Source organism: Malaclemys terrapin, chromosome 16, assembly GCF_027887155.1.
Source record: "Malaclemys terrapin pileata isolate rMalTer1 chromosome 16, rMalTer1.hap1, whole genome shotgun sequence".
In the NCBI taxonomy this organism is placed as follows: domain Eukaryota; kingdom Metazoa; phylum Chordata; order Testudines; family Emydidae; genus Malaclemys; species Malaclemys terrapin.
The window spans coordinates 9,401,388-9,419,735 of record NC_071520.1 but is presented as its reverse complement, the minus strand read 5'-3'; the positions used below and the strand labels follow the sequence as shown (position 1 = coordinate 9,419,735).

The 18,348-nt window shown below is 56.6% G+C and overlaps 1 protein-coding gene across 2 annotated transcripts in view; it reads left to right on the top strand.

Moving 5' to 3' along the window:
- Positions 1-18,348, top strand: part of VSIG10 (V-set and immunoglobulin domain containing 10) — a 34,217-nt gene that overhangs the window by 5,737 nt on the left and 10,132 nt on the right. Inside the window, exons 1-2 of one of the 2 annotated variants that reach the window (XM_054006498.1) lie at positions 9,430-9,588; positions 12,980-13,264. In XM_054006498.1, coding sequence (XP_053862473.1) covers positions 9,507-9,588; positions 12,980-13,264 — 367 coding nt within the window. In that variant the 5' untranslated portion in view covers positions 9,430-9,506. Of the gene's footprint in view, positions 1-9,429; positions 9,589-12,979; positions 13,265-18,348 lie in introns of those variants that run through there. The other variant, XM_054006499.1, reaches the window with a different exon arrangement.

Below are 18,348 nucleotides of genomic sequence, written 5' to 3'. Positions count from 1 at the left end.
CTCAACCCACTGCCGGTCTGGGGTCCTGGCCGCCGGCCCCGCTCAGCCCACTGCCGGTCTGGGGTCCTGGCCGCCGGCCCCGCTCAGCCCCCGGCCGGTCTGGGGTCCTGGCCGCCGGCCCCGCTCAGCCCACTGCCGGTCTGGGGTCCTGGCCGCCGGCCCCGCTCAGCCCACTGCCGGTCTGGGGTCCTGGCCGCCGGCCCCGCTCAGCCCCCGGCCGGTCTGGGGTCCTGGCCGCCGGCCCCGCTCAGCCCCCGGCCGGTCTGGGGTCCTGGCCGCCGGCCCCGCTCAGACCCCGGCCGGTCTGGGGTCCTGGCCGCCGGCCCCGCTCAGACCCCGGCCGGTCTGGGGTCCTGGCCGCCGGCCCCGCTCAGCTCCCGGCCGGTCTGGGGTCCTGGCCGCCGGCCCCGCTCAGCCCACTGCCGGTCTGGGGTCCTGGCCGCCGGCCCCGCTCAACCCCCGGCCGGTCTGGGGTCCTGGCCGCCGGCCCCGCTCAACCCACTGCCGGTCTGGGGTCCTGGCCGCCGGCCCCGCTCAGCCCACTGCCGGTCTGGGGTCCTGGCCGCCGGCCCCGCTCAGCCCCCGGCCGGTCTGGGGTCCTGGCCGCCGGCCCCGCTCAGCCCACTGCCGGTCTGGGGTCCTGGCCGCCGGCCCCGCTCAGCCCACTGCCGGTCTGGGGTCCTGGCCGCCGGCCCCGCTCAGCCCCCGGCCGGTCTGGGGTCCTGGCCGCCGGCCCCGCTCAGCCCACTGCCGGTCTGGGGTCCTGGCCGCCGGCCCCGCTCAGCCCCCGGCCGGTCTGGGGTCCTGGCCGCCGGCCCCGCTCAGCCCCCGGCCGGTCTGGGGTCCTGGCCGCCGGCCCCGCTCAGCCCACTGCCGGTCTGGGGTCCTGGCCGCCGGCCCCGCTCAGCCCACTGCCGGTCTGGGGTCCTGGCCGCCGGCCCCGCTCAGCCCCCGGCCGGTCTGGGGTCCTGGCCGCCGGCCCCGCTCAGCCCCCGGCCGGTCTGGGGTCCTGGCCGCCGGCCCCGCTCAGCCCCCGGCCGGTCTGGGGTCCTGGCCGCCGGCCCCGCTCAGCCCCCGGCCGGTCTGGGGTCCTGGCCGCCGGCCCCGCTCAACCCCCGGCCGGTCTGGGGTCCTGGCCGCCGGCCCCGCTCAGCCCACTGCCGGTCTGGGGTCCTGGCCGCCGGCCCCGCTCAGCCCCCGGCCGGTCTGGGGTCCTGGCCGCCGGCCCCGCTCAGCCCCCGGCCGGTCTGGGGTCCTGGCCGCCGGCCCCGCTCAGCCCCCGGCCGGTCTGGGGTCCTGGCCGCCGGCCCCGCTCAGCCCCCGGCCGGTCTGGGGTCCTGGCCGCCGGCCCCGCTCAGCCCACTGCCGGTCTGGGGTCCTGGCCGCCGGCCCCGCTCAGCCCACTGCCGGTCTGGGGTCCTGGCCGCCGGCCCCGCTCAGCCCCCGGCCGGTTCACCCGCCGGCCCCGCTCAGCCCACTGCCGGTCTGGGGTCCTGGCCGCCGGCCCCGCTCAGCCCCCGGCCGGTCTGGGGTCCTGGCCGCCGGCCCCGCTCAGCCCCCGGCCGGTCTGGGGTCCTGGCCGCCGGCCCCGCTCAACCCCCGGCCGGTCTGGGGTCCTGGCCGCCGGCCCCGCTCAGCCCACTGCCGGTCTGGGGTCCTGGCCGCCGGCCCCGCTCAACCCCCGGCCGGTCTGGGGTCCTGGGCGCCGGCCCCGCTCAGCCCCCGGCCGGTCTGGGGTCCTGGGCGCCGGCCCCGCTCAGCCCCCGGCCGGTCTGGGGTCCTGGGCGCCGGCCCCGCTCAACCTCCGGCCGGTCTGGGGTCCTGGGCGCCGGCCCCGCTCAACCCCCGGCCGGTCTGGGGTCCTGGGCGCCGGCCCCGCTCAGCCCCCGGCCGGTCTGGGGTCCTGGGCGCCGGCCCCGCTCAGCCCCCGGCCGGTCTGGGGTCCTGGGCGCCGGCCCCGCTCAACCCACTGCCGGTCTGGGGTCCTGGCCGCCGGCCCCGCTCAGCCCCCGGCCGGTCTGGGGTCCTGGCCGCCGGCCCCGCTCAGCCCCCGGCCGGTCTGGGGTCCTGGGCGCCGGCCCCGCTCAACCCACTGCCGGTCTGGGGTCCTGGCCGCCGGCCCCGCTCAGCCCCCGGCCGGTCTGGGGTCCTGGCCGCCGGCCCCGCTCAGCCCCCGGCCGGTCTGGGGTCCTGGGCGCCGGCCCCGCTCAGCCCCCGGCCGGTCTGGGGTCCTGGGCGCCGGCCCCGCTCAACCCACTGCCGGTCTGGGGTCCTGGCCGCCGGCCCTGCTCAGCCCGCTGCCGGTCTGGGGTCCTGGCCGCTGGCCCTGCTCAGCCCGCTGCCGGTCTGGGGTTCCGTTCACCCCGGCTGGCAGGAGGCTGAGCAGGGCCAGTGGCCAGGACCCCGACTGGCAAGGGGCCGGCAGCCAGAACCCCAGACTGGCAGCAGGCTGAGCGGGGCGGCGGCTGGGACCTCACCCTGCTGCCAGTTGGGGTCCCAGCCTCCGGCTCTGCTCAGCCTCCTGCCGGCCTGGGTGAACGGAACTGTTCACCCAGGCTGTTCACCCAGGCTGGCAGTGGGCTGAGCGGAGCCGCCGGCTGGGACCCTGGCTGGCAGTGGGCTGAGCGGGGCCGGCGGCTGGGACCCTGGCCAGGGTCTTGGTCACCGGCCTGCTCAGCTCACTGCCAGCCTTGCTCAGCCCGCTGCCGGCTGAGTGAACAGAAACCAGGCTGGCAGCGGGCTCAGCACCGGCCGGGACCCGCAGCCTGACATCAAAAAGAAATCGGCTTGCGTGCCACAGGTTGAGGACTCCTGTTCTACTGTACACAGTGTATACTGTACTTTATGGTAATTTTCACTATATGCTATTTTCCTCTTATGCGCTGACCTTAGAACCTAACCCCTGCGTAAGATGTGACTCCGCTGTAGTGTAAAAAAAAAAATTTTGGCACCACTTTTCGGCGCCCTCAAATCTTGGCGCCCTAGGCGGCTGCCTAGTTCGCCTAGTGGTTACACCGGCCCTGGTTACAGCAGGCCACCCCAGCTTTAAGTGACACCCCCTTCTAGCTCCTCAGCATGTAAATGACACCAGCGTACACTCACACATCAGGACGAGGGTGAGTATGCCTGAGGGATCGCTGGCACCACCGTATGCGCCCTCTCTGATCTTGACCCAGTGAGTGGAACTAAGAGCAGAATCTGATTGTGAGCCAAGTTCTTATCCTCGTTGGCACAGGCTTTGTTAACTAAAGTGACCTAGTAAGAAACTCCAGGCCTCGCTGTTTGAAATGCCGGTGCGGCATGGAGATAGGCGGGGGAGTGTGGCAGGTTGTTAGGAACTTTTTAAGAGCGCGCCAGATACAGTAACTCGCCATTTAACGTCCTCTTGCTTAATGTCGTTTCGATGTTACGTCCCTGCTCCACCACAGAACATGCTCGTTTAAAGTTGTGCAATGCTCTGCTATAATGTCGTTTGGCTGCCTGCTTTGTCCACGGCTGGCAGCCCCCCATCAGCTCCCCTACGCCCACCCCACCCCCCGCAGATCAGTGCCTCCCCCCTGCTCCCCCTGTCTGTGGCAATCAGCTGGTTTGTGGCGTTCAGGAGGCAGGGGAGGGAGGGGGGAGGCTGCGCGCTGAGTCCTCGCTCCTCCCCACAGCCTCCTGAACGCTGCAAGGCAGCTGATTGCCGCGAGCAAGAGGCGGGGGGAGTAGGGGGAAGGCGCTGATCCGCGGGGTCCGCCAGCGGGCAGGAGGCTCTGGGGGGGTGTAGGGGAGCTGATGGGGGGCTGCCAGCCTGTTTAATACCTGTATTAAATTGCTTGTTTAAAATTGTTTAAAATGCATATAATGCCTTATGTCTGGCAAAAAAAAAAAATTCCCTAGAACCTAACCCCCCCGCATTTACATTAATTCTTATGGGGAAATTGGAGTCACTTAACATCGTTTCGCTTAAAGTCGCATTTTCCAGGAACATAACTACAGTGTTAAGTGAGGAGTTACCTACTTTGGCCCTTTTGGTAAGGAAGTGCTGTATCCTGGAGGGTTAACAGTTAATGGCCGTCTGGGATGAGCTAGGCAGCTAGGGGCTGGGGTTGCAATGATCAAGGATTGCTGTTCCCTTTGCTGTGAAATTGACAAATTAAGAATCTCTCTCGTTGTAAATTTCACCTCCAGCCCCTCAGTCTCTGTATCAGAATTTAGCCCCTTCGCCCTGGCCAGCTCAGTGATGGGGAGTGGAGACGTAGCCCCATGTATCCTCCACCATGGCAATGATGCCGGCAGAGGGCAGGGTTCCTGTAGGATAAGTGTACAATTAAAGAACTAAAGTTTGGTTAAGAAAATAACACTTGCACCTTATAGTTCATGGCCAGTAAGGAAAAGGCCCCAATCAGCAAGTAAATGAAGGCCGTGAGCAGAGTAAGTAACGTTATGTGAAGTATGGGAAGGATGTATGGTTCCAAAAGGAAATAATAAAGTAAAAGAGCTGTAGTAACAAAATAAAGAAAAATTATCTTGAAAGAAACAAGCCCAAACCTTCCCCCTGTCCTGCTGGTAAGCAACAGGTGGTGGGGGAGAAGGCAAGAAAGGAGGCTGTAAATCTTCTCTGGATTAAGACTGGAAATAAGGATGAATTGTCTCAAGTGGCTTTTAGCTGAAGTCAGTAAAGGCAGTGACATCACTTGTTTGTTAAAGGGTATAAAAAGTAAACTCTTAAAGGGTTTCATTAATACCTCCTTGACCACGCTGGAGCCAACCAATATGGGTTGAAGCACCCTGGGTTTAGCCCATTTGTAAGTATCTTGATCAAATGCATATAAACGTTTTGTTACCATTTGGATGTAGTACACCTCTACCCCGATATAACACGACCCGATATAACCCAAATTCGGATATAACGCGGTAAAGCAGCGCTCCAGGGGGGTGAGGCTGCGCACTCCGGCGGATCAAAGCAAGTTCGATATAACGTGCTTTCACCTATAACGCGGTAAGATGTTTTGGCTCCCGAGGACAGGGTTATATCAGGATAGAGGTGTACATTGCTTATTAGTTAGGCTTTTTAGGCATGTTTAGAGCAATTGTATAAATACCATTTTGGCCTTTGGATTTAATAAAGGAGTTTATGGTTAAATTAGTTAGTATTTGGTGGCTTCCATTATCAATATTAATCATTTCAAACATTATTAATAATTTCAACAATTCCCGGCTTGGGGCTGGGAGCAGGAGGGCTGTTCGCACCCCAGATGACTTGAAGGGCTAGGCGTGCACCTAACCTACCCACACCCCCATTCAGCGACATGTTGGCAGGCAACTGCTGGGCTCACCTCCTAATGCACCTGACGCTCACCTCCTCTTTTGTGTTGTGGGCCTGATCCAACTCCCAGTGACTTCAGTGAGAGCTGCATCTGGCCCTGAGGCTGAATCCTGCCCTGCATCGTTGGGATTGGGGGAGGGAAGGCAGACTTCTGGAGCTCCCTATGGCCTCTAGCCCATTCCCCACACCAGTGTAACAGAGGGCAGGACTGAGGTCTCAGGCTTGGTTTCCTCCCAAGTTTCATAGGCAAGGCCTTGGCTCTACTGCTGTGACTCCTGATCCAGAGGCTGTAGTTTTAAGCATAGACGTGGGAAGTAGGGAGCCCAAGTTGTAATCCTGGCTGTGACACGTAACATTTTCAGATTGGGGCTGAAGATTATTTTATCCCGCGGCGTTGGGGGAGTTGAACCACACTGTTAACCCTGTATCTGATGGAAACCACTTCAAACTGGGGTGCTACTGCACTCCCAGCACCGCTCGTTCCAGCACCCCTGATCTTATCCGACTGATGCTGCAGAGCCCATGTGGGTAGGCAAGATGACCTGCATAGGGATTTAGCCAAGAGTCCAGACCAAATACCTCCAACTCTTGCAAAAAGATGCAGGAGACCTTTAAAGATTCAAATAATCCTAGCCTTGGTCTTGTGCCTCATCCAAAAGACAGCTCCATAAATACCATGGCACCGTCTAGGTAGGTGCTGGGGCAACAGATTTTGAGCTGATCTGGAGGAAACCACCACGTGGTTCTGGCTTGTTTGTTCGGCACTAATAATCAGAAATTCCCAAACTGTGACCTGATGGCTCTTGGGGAGCGGGCTGGTCATACTGTGCTAACTCACAGGGATAAATAGAACTAGAAGAGGATACGAGTACATAAATCCTTTGCTAATATTACTCTTCTATGTGAGTAATTGCTGTAGTTGCCACAAGAGTTTTACTTGATTATGCATAGGACGGTATCTCCTAAGATGTGCTCCACTCTGTGAAAAAGTTCCTCAACCCCCCATCTAAGACATACCCAGCAATACTGTCAGCCTGGAGATTGCTTTCTGGGGTGGGGAGGGGTCTCAGCTTGGCAGTTAGCAATGTAGGGGGGATTACGTCCACCCAGTATCGGTTTGGGACATTTTCCTGTAACATTTCTGCTGTTGATTTTAACAAACAGGTCTACCTTTCTCAGTTCTTATTCTTTGGGCTTTACTTTCTCCTTTGGGTCCTTTTCCTCTTTCCTGCTTCCATCTCTTTTCCTTGTTCCCCTTTCATTTTGCTGCCTCTTCTTCCTGGCTCTGTTGTTCCATTCCCTTTCTTTCTTCTGTGCTGCTTTCCAGCTTGATTTTTCTCTCTGCACTCCAGAGCCTCATTGTATTTTAATTTGTGTTTATTATTATTATTTTTATCTTCATCCTTCCAAGCAGTTTTTCTGGCTGTTGACTCCATGAAGTTTGTTCTTCTCTCCCAAAGCCTGTGTGTGATGGGGGGAGGATTGGGACTCGGGGGACGGGGGGAATCCTGGTGCCAATGAATTTGGTGGCAAACCCCGCATTGAACATCAGCGGGGCCTGGATTTCACTCTAGGAGCTTGATTTTCAGAGGTGCTGAATCCTCACAATCTCAGTTGAAATCAGTGGCAACGGCAGGTGCTCAGCACCTCTGAAAATCAGACCTTGACTCCCCTTATCCCCGAGGTAGTTTTCTCTGTACCTCGGCACCCCCCAGAATGAAACCTTTGGGCAACATTTCGCCCTGGTATCAGCAATTGCAACTTAATACATGTCAGTGGAGGTGCATCCACTTACCAGCAGGTGTGAATTTGACCCTTTGTCTTTCTGTGCAGCTCTGTGTCCCCTTTACCTCCCCAGCCTGTTTCCTTTCGTGCCAGATGGTTACTTTCTCTTTTAGCTGTACAAGTAGGTGCAGTCAGCAGAATCATTATTCCCTGGCACATTCCTCACAGCTCATGTGCTGAGCCCCACAGTCAGCCAGGGCCAGCACATCCACTGCTGGGCCTGTGCACTGTAGCCCTCTGCTCACAAACCATGAGGACCCTTGCCGTGCCCTCAGGGCGTCTTTAGGGTGGCTCTGTTCCAAGCCTGTTCTCCCCCGAGTTCTGTGCCTGGCGTCTAATCCCTGAGCTGAACCAGGGCGCAGGCTGTTGCTATGAAACCTTTGAGAGGTAACAAAGAGAGATAAACAAAGCAGATCAGTGAGGCAGAAGCAGTTGACACAAAGGTAGAGCCTGACTACAAAACACCTGTGAGCAGGGCGGGGCTGGAGATTGTCATGGCCAAAGTGTGCAGGAAGGCAGGCATATGAGGAGCGCATGATATGGCTGCTCAGTAGGAAACGCTCCCTAGAAAAGGAGGAAGGGAAGATCATGGCCAGTGTGGAGAACACAGCTGAGTATCAGTAAGGAGACTGTGTGGATGAAACTCTCTGTTTCTGCAGCCAGCTCCCAGGGCACTGAACATGGTCAGACCTCTCTGAGGTCCTTTCTCTTGCAGGGCAGTTGCACAAAAGCAGGCTCATGAACTAATCCATGTTTAGCGTGGGCACCCCCGAGGTTTTCCAGGGGAAGGGTGCAGGCAGGAGAGCGGCACAGACAGCATGAGCTGAACAAGGGACAGGCACCAAGGAAGACAGAGAAGGGACCTGTTCCTTGCCAATAGGGCAGTGCTCTTCCATGGTGCCTGAGCTGGGTTTGTGGAGGTGCAATTGCCCGTGTGGGCATTTGGCCACCTCTCTGCAATGTTAGCAGCCTTCTGTAAATAGATCATCCTCAGGGTCCTGCCAGCTACTTCCTCTTCCAGTGAGAAGCTGGCCCCCTGGGTAGCCCTGAATCTGCTACTGCTCGGAAAAGATGCAGCAGTATCAACTTGGGGCCTTAGGGCTGAGTGCTATCCAAGTTCTGGGCTTGGAGCTCCTACTGATGTTGGTGAGAGCTGTATGTGCAGATCTAAGACAATCCATGGGCCAGCGTGATGCACGGTGGTAGGCACTAATGGGAGACTGAGGGAGTGCTAATTATTCACTGTCCTGCATCACATGCACATCTTCAGCGTAGCACTGTTATAATGCTGACTTCCTTTCCAGAGCCCTAGCCAGCAGAGCTGGTTCAGCATCAGGAATTTCTAGTACATTCCTTGCTGCTCTGTTGGGATCATAGAACGTATCTGTAAGCTCTGTGGGGCAGGGGCAGGTACGCCCAACAGGGCCCAGATCTGTCACTGGGAGCAGTAGGTGCTACTGAGAGAGAAAAGGCCTCTTAGACCACTGAGTCCTTTCCCCCAAAAGTGCCTGACACAGTCCCAGAGGCAATAGCAACAGTACTGTACCTTTATGGAGCACCTTTAACTCGAACATTAGAGCACTGTGGCCAAGTGGTGTTATCCCAGTTCTACCGACGGGGACCCGAGGGCTCGCCCGGGGCACCCCAGCGACCGGCCCCACCGACGGGGACCCGAGGGCACCCCAGCGACCGGCCCCACCGACGGGGACCCGAGGGCTCGCCCGGGGCACCCCAGCGACCGGCCCCACCGACGGGGACCCGAGGGCTCGCCCTGGGCACCCCAGCGACCGGCCCCACCGACGGGGACCCGAGGGCTCGCCCGGGGCACCCCAGCGACCGGCCCCACCGACGGGGACCCGAGGGCTCGCCCGGGGCACCCCAGCGACTGGCCCCACCGACGGGGACCCGAGGGCACCCCAGCGACCGGCCCCACCGACGGGGACCCGAGGGCTCGCCCGGGGCACCCCAGCGACCGGCCCCACCGACGGGGACCCGGGGTACCCGGGCAGGCCGTGGCAGAGCTGGGAATGGACGGGGGAGTCCAGGTAGCACAAGCTGCTTCACCAGCTCCATGACCCTCTGCTCCGCTTCGCCGCCTCCCAACGGGCCGGGGACAGAGTCGGCGGCTTCGTGCTCCAGCCTCCAGCGCTGCTCGCTCCCCCCAGGGCCCGGGGCTGAGATCGGGCTCCCGGCCGGCGGGGGTAGCGCGCCGGGCCCCCCCCCCGCTCGGCTCGGAGCTCGGGGAGGGCGAGAGTCCGGGCGCGGGAGGGAGAGAGGCGGGCGGGGCGGCTCCGGCGGGGCGGGGCTGGTCCCGGTCCCGGCCCCCAGCGGGCAGTGCCGGGGCTGGCTGGCGGCTTGGCCGGCTTGGGCACTCGCTGCGCGGCGTCTCTGTGTCCGCCCGCCCGGCCAGATGCGGGTCCCAGGCTGGAGCCCGGCCGCGCTGCTCCTCGCCGCCTGCCTCTGGCGGCTGCCGCCGGGCCGGGGCGCTGCAGGTACCGGGGGCCGCTCGGGCGCAGGGGGGCGGCGGACCCCGGGGCTGGGCGGAGAGGGGCCCGCGGCTGGTCGGCCCGTGCCCTGCTCGCACCTAACCAGCGCTGTGTCCGGCGCTGCACCCCGGCCCCTCCAGCCTGCCGGGGGCTGTGCAGGGCCCGGCGGGGGAAGGGCCCCTCCTCTGCCCGGCCCGGAGCAGGCGGCATGTGTGACGCGCTATTCCCGGGGCACGGCTCTGGGCCTGACGCCTGGTTTGTGCTGACCCGCACCTGCAGGGCGGCCGGGTAGGACCTGCCCCTCCGGGGGAAGCGGGGCAGCTGTAAAGTCAAACGGCTTCTGCTCCTTAGCCCTGCCCGGCTGCGGTAACCATCCAGCCGCGCTCCTCGGGAGAGCGCTGTGCAAAGCGGGGCCAAGTCTCGGGTTTCCGCTTGTAGAGGTTGGAGAAACTGAGGCAGGGAATCTTCCCGGGGCCGGGCAGAGCTGGGAACGCCGCTTTCCGCGCTCGGGTATCTAGGGCTGTTGTAGTGTCGACTCCTCTCCGGGAAGCTGTGGCTAGGTTTGGTTTCACAACGCCTTGTGCGGTAGGGAAGTATGATTAATCCCATTGTACAGGTGGGGAAGCTGAGGCACAGAGAGGTGAAGTGAGCCGCCCAACTTAGTCTGTGGCAGAGCCAGGAATAGAATCCAGCTGTCTTGGGTCCTAGTCCGGTGATTTAACCACAAGACCATCCTTTTCTAGATCTCTGCCCAGCTCTTAATGGACACGTGTCTACAACACCCAAATAGTCACCTCCATAGCTGGCACTAATTGACCATCTGCCAGTCAGTCTCAGAGAAGCTGAGGATTGAAGGGGTCATGGATACTCCCACGCTGGGAAGCATTGCAGGGGAGGGATGTGGAGTATGGAGGAAGGTGGCATTATCACTGCACATGCTGTAAATACAGCGAAAACTTCAGTGCCCAGCGTTGTCAAGCTCTCTTGCATGATCACTGAGTGCACAGGAAAAAGTGTGTGAATTTTCTCTTAAAGCTACACAGCTGTTGGAAACTTCCCCATGAGTCTTGTTTGACTGCCAGGACAATTCCTGTGGCCTCATGGAAAAGCATTTCTGTTATTAAAACTTTATAGTTACCCTTTTTTAAACAACCTACTTCTGTGTGTCATCAACATGCAGAAGTAGCTATAGTTCTCCTAGACCGAACAATAAAGCGTTACAGGAGGCAGCGGTCAATGAAGCATTGAACTGGGACACAGGGGGCTGGGGTTCTGTGCCTAGCTCTGCTGCAGGACTCTGAGCAAGTCACTTTCCCTGCTGGTGCCTCAGTTTCCCATCTGTGAAATGGAGAGAACTATCCTCTGTAAAGGGGTTTGACGGAGCTGAATGAGAAGCGCTATATCAGAGCAAGCTACTATGATTTATTACAAATAGTCTGATAATACGGAGAGTACTTGTCATCATAGATCTCAGCGCGTCACAAAATGGGCACACGGTGCTATATCCCCTGTTTGTAATTGAGGCACAGGAAGGTTCAGAGCCAGAATTTCACCTGCAATTCCTATTGACTTAATTGCTGCTGTTATTGGTCAATCGACTTGTATTTTGGTAGTGCCTAGAGAGCCTGACCAAGATTGGAACTCTGCTGTGCTAGGCCCTGTACGGTTAACCAGCCCCTGCCCTGGGGAGCTTCATACTGAAATAGGGTGGGAGGAGAAACAGAAGCACAGAGAGGGCAAATGAATTTGCACAGCAGGGTAGTAGCAGCACTGAGACTAGAGCCAGGTTTCCAGGGTCCCCGTCCAGTGGCTCTCTCCACTGGGCAGCCCTGATCCAGTGGAATGGGAGAATGCCCGGCCCGTCTCAGAATCGGGCCGTTAGCTACTGGCCTAAGGGGAGTGGACGGCAGGGCTGGGAATGGAACGCAGCCATTCTGGCTTGGGCTCTGTGCTGAGTCCACAAGCACAGTGATTTATGGCTAACTTGGACCATTCCCGCAGCCTGCTCCTCCCTGCTGCCCTGAACGTGTTTGCAAAACAAGCTCCAACCAGTGTTGACGAGTGATTAACTATTGATATATATAGCCTCTGGAGCACGGTGCGCATGGGAAAGAACAAACACAACACCATTCTTGTCAGTTCACCTTCCTTGTTCTGTCCGCTCCAGCCTGGTAGCAGTTGCGCTGTGAGATATGTTATCAGGGCTTCCAGTAAAGCACAAACAGGAGAGACTTTTACCAGATCATCTGTTCTTTCCCTTCCCCCCCACCCTCCTTGTTATTGTGGAAGTAGCAAGGCATTCTATGTAGAGACAGTTTTAGTGGTATGGTCACCACCTGCCTGGTGTTAGACCAGGAGTCCTGGCCTGGGTAAGCCAGATTCCAAGGCCTGTTTTCTGAGCGTTCCTCTGATCCAAGCCTGGCTTGCTTTGGGGTGCAGCGCTGGGTCTGCTGCTGGGAGTTCTGCTCGCTGGCGTTGGCCTCGGGCCAAGCAAGCCGAGCTCTGGTCAGAGGTTGATGAGGACAGTCAGCGGGAGGACTGGGTGGTGTCTATCATCTTCCAACTGCTACTGTTTCTGGAGCAATATTATTGCACTTTTACTGGAGACTGTCTGACTCCCCCACCGTGGATGAGTGTTGCAATTGGAGCTGCTATAAAGGAGGAAAATGGGGAGGGTGCAGGGACATGGTGGCTGTGAATGCTGAGACGGGTTAGTGACTTTGAACCCTACTCAGACCAGATAAATGTAGACTCCAGTCACTGCTGGCTCTCAATGCACTGGTCCCAGTAGCCCAGATGAGATTTGGCTCCTCACAAATCCCTTGCTCGCCGGGCTGGTGGGAGGGAGGGAGCAGCTAGCCCTGTGTCTTTCATTTTCAGCCCAAGCGGGGTCCCTGTTTCTGCTCACTTGTCAGCCCTAGGCATCTTTAGCTGCCAAATGCATCCCAGAAACCTTTGCGCTGGTTTGTAGCAATGCTTCAAAGGAGGCACTGAGGCAGCTGTTGCAAAGGATACTGAAATAGAGGCCCAAAGACAGCCTCTTGTGCAACTGAGCAGAACCAGGGATGCAGATTTGGAAGGGGATTTGGGTGGGCAGAAACTCAGCAGCCAGGGAAACATGCTTTAGGACAGGTCTGTTGGTGAGTGACCAGGGTGGTCCCAGTGTTCTTCCAGCAGGGTGCCCCATATGTGGCACCTTAGATGGCCCCCTGCTTAGTCAGGGGTTTAGCCCCCGCTTTGTTTCATGGATGAGATGGCTTCCTCTTTGGTGCATGGCTTGGGGGATGGAAAATTCTTTGCTGTGATGCCCAGGGGGATGCACCTGCCAGCCACCAAAGGGGATGGTGAGAACATGGGGGATGGGGCACGTTCTAACGCTCTCTTTCTCTTTGTGCAGGAACAGAAGAGGTGATCGTCGGGGAGGCTGGAATGAGCGTCGTCCTCGTCTGCCGAAATGTGTCCGAGCGAGCGGACGAGGTGGACTGGTTTCACGGTGACCCTGGCGCTGTGCCCCCACTCTTCTCCTCCAACGCCACGCTGCCCGAAGACGCCCGCTTGTCCCTGGTGGACAATAGCTCTCTGCACATCTCAGCGCTGCGCCTGCAGGACGGGGGCAATTACACCTGCAAGGAAATGCTGAACGAGACCGTCCAAGAGCACAGAGTCACGCTCCTGGTAGCCAGTGAGTTCCTCGACACGCGGTGTCCTGTAGCTGCAATGGGCTTGACCTCACAGAGTCCTAGAGTTTAAAGCTAGAAGGGACCGCTAGTTCACCTAGTCTGACTTCCTGTACATCACAGGCCGTCTACACCAGCCAGCGCCCACACGCTAAACCCAACAACTGAAGTGAGACGGAAGGAAATGGGACCCCCAGGGGATTAGACTATTCCATGCCATGGGCAGAGATTAGGAGGGACTGAGGTGTGCCTGTGCCTGAGGCCCCTGCAATTGTAGGGAAATGATTAAACGAGAGATAATCCTGGCAAGTGACCCCCACCCACAGGGTGCAGAGCAAGGCGAACCCCTCCCCCCCCCAAGATCACTGCCAATCTGACCTGGGGGGAAATTTCCTCCCCCCACCCCCAGCGAGCCGACCCTGAGCATGTGAGCAAGAACCAGGCAGCCAAGCCCCTGAGAGAGAGAATGCTTGGTGCCATCTCAGAGCCCTGGCCTGGCCTGCAGATGTGGCCAGCCAAAGCAGCTGTGCAGGAGGCCACATGTGAAATGGGAACCTCACTTCCAGGGCACCCCCGTTCGAGGGTGGTAAATACTAGCACAGACAGCCCTGTGCCCTCCAATGGGAATGACTTTCGGGGTTGAGATCGAACCATTCACCTGAAGGGGAGAGGGTCTTTATCCCACCCCCAGCCCCTGAGCCACTTGCTTTCCCTTTGTCTGAGTCCAAGTTACCCTTTGGGTTATTTAAGATGAATAGAAACAGGTTATGATGCTGGAGCCATAGGCAGGCTCTCATTGTCTCACTTCTGCTGGCTTTCCCCAGTTCGGTGCCCGTGCGAGTCACAGGTGCTGCTTTGTGTAGATACACGGTCTCCCTCCGCAGAGATCTGTCCCTTTTGAACAACAGTAAGGAAACCCTGACGTGTCTGGGCCGAGGCAGGGATAGCTCAGTCCAGGGCACGATAGGGGATGGGAACGGTTGGGAGACAGGCAAAGCCACTTGCATAATTGAAATGGAGAATGCGTTCCTGCTGGCAGCCATCCCACCTTGGGCTGCCATCCTGGTAGACTGCTCCGGCTAAGCCAGATTGGTTGGTGCTTGGACGGCAAAACACAGGCTGCTGCAGGACATGGTAGTCATCATTCAGCAGATGGCCTTCTTCCCACTGAGTCAGTGCCCTGTGGAGTTGTGGGAGATGAGAAATAAAACCAAGGTCCTAGCTGCCTGTTAAATATCCCATGGGCCTGTTTCCTGGCCAAATTGTAGCTGGGGTAATTGTACTCTGCTGACTGACATTGAAGCTTCAGCTCTGGACAGAATTCTTTTTTAAATCCCTGTCCTGAACTGTTATGCAGTAGTGCTAGGCATTGTTAAATGGCTACTGGGCTCTTCCCCAGAAGTGGCTGCATTTCACTGGAGAAGGTTCCTGCGTGTGTAGTCTGGGAGGTGTGTTGGAATCCTGTGGAATGAAGGGCACTGTGTAAATATAGGGTTCATTTAGGACACCAGCAAGGGGGTCTTAGTTTCTCTCCGTTTCCAGAATCTACTCCCCACTCCCGCTGGATGACTGCAGGGCTGTCCTTAGATCTCCAGCCAGGGTTTTGCCCTACACTAACTGGGAATCTAGTGCCGGGCTGACAGCACAAGAGTGCAAAGCTTAGAAAACCTGCAGCACAGGCAGGCAGCACGCCAGCCCCTTGCGGTTCCTTGTTGATGTGCTTCACCTCTCACTCGGCCATAGCCGCCTCTAGAGATTAGAGAGGAGCACGGTCTGCCGATATAATGGTTAGCCGCTCTGCCCAGCCTAACTGGGTGCAATGGGGACTCTGATCCACTCGGGCCTGGACTGTGACCACCACTTTCCTATGCCCCGCTGCACAGCCCATACTGCTGTGATCTAGGCTCAGGGCTGCATTCGGGCTGGAGGAGTAATGTCTACCTTGTGTAGACACATCTGCGCTAGCTTTGATGGAGCCAGTGTGCTAAAAACAGCAGCGTGGCCACAGCAGCATGACTGGTGGGATGGGCTAGCTGCCAGAGTATGTACCTAGGGGCCCAGGCGGGATTGTACGGCTAGGGGAGTGACTCTGCTACTGCAATCAAAGCTAGCGCGCCCACGTCGACCCAAGTCGACGTTGGGATTTACAGCTCCAACTCAAATGAAGACGTAGCCTGGAATGAGGAAGAGTCTGTATCCTGCTACCTCTTGGGCTCTCCAGTCCCCTGGCGTGTGACATTCTGCATTAGCTTTGCTCCTTTCTTCCTTGTTCGTTACCTGCTGTGAACAGGCTCTTGTATTCTTTGTATCGTTTCCCTCAGCCTTATTTCCTGTTTGTGTTCAGGGTGTTCCTCTCACTGAGAGCTGCTGCACCCATTTTGCCCAGAGCAGCGCTCCAAAAGGTCAGGCAGGGAGAGAGGCCCTTCGCAGTGCAGGGACCCCCGCCGTGGATTTGAAATGAACAGCTGATTTGTAGAGGATTCAAATGCAAGAAATAAAGCTGCTGCGGCATGTGGGTTAGTGGGAAGTGCGCACTCTAGAGTTCTAAGCCCAACCCTGCCGCTAATTCCCAGTGATCTTGGGCAAGTCATTCAACCTTTCTGTGACTCAGTTTCCCCAATTGTAAAAGTATGTAACCACCTCGCAGGGCTGTTTGTGAGCCTTAGTTATTTACACTTGGTCGAACACTGCAGACATGATCTGTATGATCATTGCACTGGGGGGGGGGGGGGTTGTTTGTTTGTTTGATGTTTTGGGGTTTTACATGGAATATATAAAACGGGGCCCAATTCATGGACTTCCTGTGAAAAGGTTGGATAAGGAGTGATGGACAGCTCAGTCTTTGTAGTGAATCCAACAGAAGGTTAAGAGTGACTTGGCCACTGTCTAGAAGGACCTACACAGGGACAGATTTCCGATAGCAGACAGAAAAAGGCATAATGAGATTCAGTGGTTGGAAGCTAAAGCTAGATCAATTCAAACCAGGAACAAGGGGTACATTTTCCACAGTGAGGCTCATTAAGCACTGGAAGAACTTCTCAAGGGATGGGGTAGTTTCTCCATCGCTTGCAGTCTTTCAGTTGAGATTGGGTATCTTTCGAAAAGAGACGCTCTACCTCAGCCAGAAGGGCGCGGGAGCGATTGGGTGAGTTCTCTGGCCTGTTGTCCAGGACGTCAGACTGGGCCATCAGAATGGTCCCTTCTGCTTTAAAATCTAAATGAAAAGGTCCCAAATATCAGAGAGAACTTAACGATAGCAATCAATAGGAGTTCAGTTCTGGCTTTTCGCCGTTGTCCTGTGTTTGTGGTGGTGCCGAGGTGTGTGATTTGAGGGGAAACACACACCCAATCTCCTGGAACGTTCGCACTTAGTTTGGCATCAGTGGTGGCTCAACTCCCTTAACTGTAAGTTAACAATATGTTTGTCGGGCAAGTGGACCCGCGTGCACGGGCTAGTCATTAGCGTTGATCATCACAGGTGAGGACAGTCCTCGAGCTGCTGTTTTGAAATGTGTCTAGATGCTAGTAGCGTTATATTGTTGTAAGCCAGGCGTTCAGACGCTAATCGAACACTAGTCCGGGTGGGAGATTCCAAGACCCAGCACAAAGAGATGGTGCTTTTCTGCTGAGTCACCCTAAACTCAGGTACTTGGACCCTAAATAAAGCTGTGGAGTAATTTCTGATGACTCATGCTGGCAGGTTCACTCATATTAACTCCAGCAAAGGCTGGATCGGCTCTTTGGATCTGGGACAGAGGAAATTCTGCAACTAGAAACATCCCATTTTGGCAAGAAAGCTTATACTGAGGCTTCGGCTTAGTCACTGGAGTTACCAATCAAGCCAAATCCCAAGAAAGGATATGTTTGCAGTATAGAGACTGTTCAAAGCAGGGTGGGGAGTTCACCTGCATGCAGCTATTTTGCCCTGACTATTTGAATAAGGTGGGTGAGTCATAGAAAATGAATGTTCTGTTTGTTTATACTAGTATGCAAATGAGCTCTGGTTGAGTCTGTGCAGCCTTCCATTATCAGCCCGAGATGGAGCAGGGAACTGGGCATCGGCGTCTGGGCCTGGCTCTGCCACTAACTTTCTGTGTGAGTCTGAGCAAGTTGCTTAACCTCTGTGCCTCAGTTTCCCTATCTATAAAATGGGGATAATCATTCTTCCTGCAGAGGGGCCAGTGCAGCGTAATTACTCGGTGGTTAGAAAGTGGTGTGAGCTCTCTCAAATGGCCAGTTCTACATCAGGGTAAACGTTTTCCCTAGCGTACGTAGGTGATGCTATTTATGAGCAAAATAAACCTCACTCTCAAACCCTGGGCACAGCATATAGCCTAACTCTGCTGCCTAAACTCCACGTATAAGAGAAAGGAAAGGGAGGCTCCAGGTTTGCTACGCTCTGTATCCTCTCTAACCAGCCCGATGGAAAAATCCATATTAGGGCTGTCGATTAATCGCAGTGAACTCACGCGATTAACTCCAAAAAATTAATCGCAATTTTAATTACACCGTTAAACAAGAGAATACCAGTTGAACTGTACTAAATATTTTGAATGTTTTTCTACATTTTCATGTTTATTGTATTCTGTGTTGCAATTGAAATCAAAGTGTACATTATTTTTAATTACAAATATTTGCACTGTAAAAATGATAAAAGAAATAGTGTTTTTCAATTCACCTCATACAAGCACTGTAGCGCAATCTCTTTGTCGTGAAAGTGCAACTTACAAGTGTAGATTTTTTTTTGTTACATATCTGCACTCAAAAACAAAACCATGTCAAACTTCAGAGCCTACAAGTTTGGCACTGTTGTAGCCGGCATTGCAAGGTATTTCGGTGCCAGATATGCTAAACATTCGTATGCCCCTTCATGTTTTGGCCACCATTCCAGAGGACATGCTGATGATGCTCGTTAAAAAAATTTATTAATTAAATTTGTGACTGAACTCCTTGGGGGAGAATTGTATGTCCCCTGCTCTGTTTTACCCGCATTCTGCCATATATTTCATGTTATGACAGTCTCAGATGATGACCCAGCACATGTTGTTCATTTTAAGAACACTTTTACTGCAGATTTGACAAAACGCAA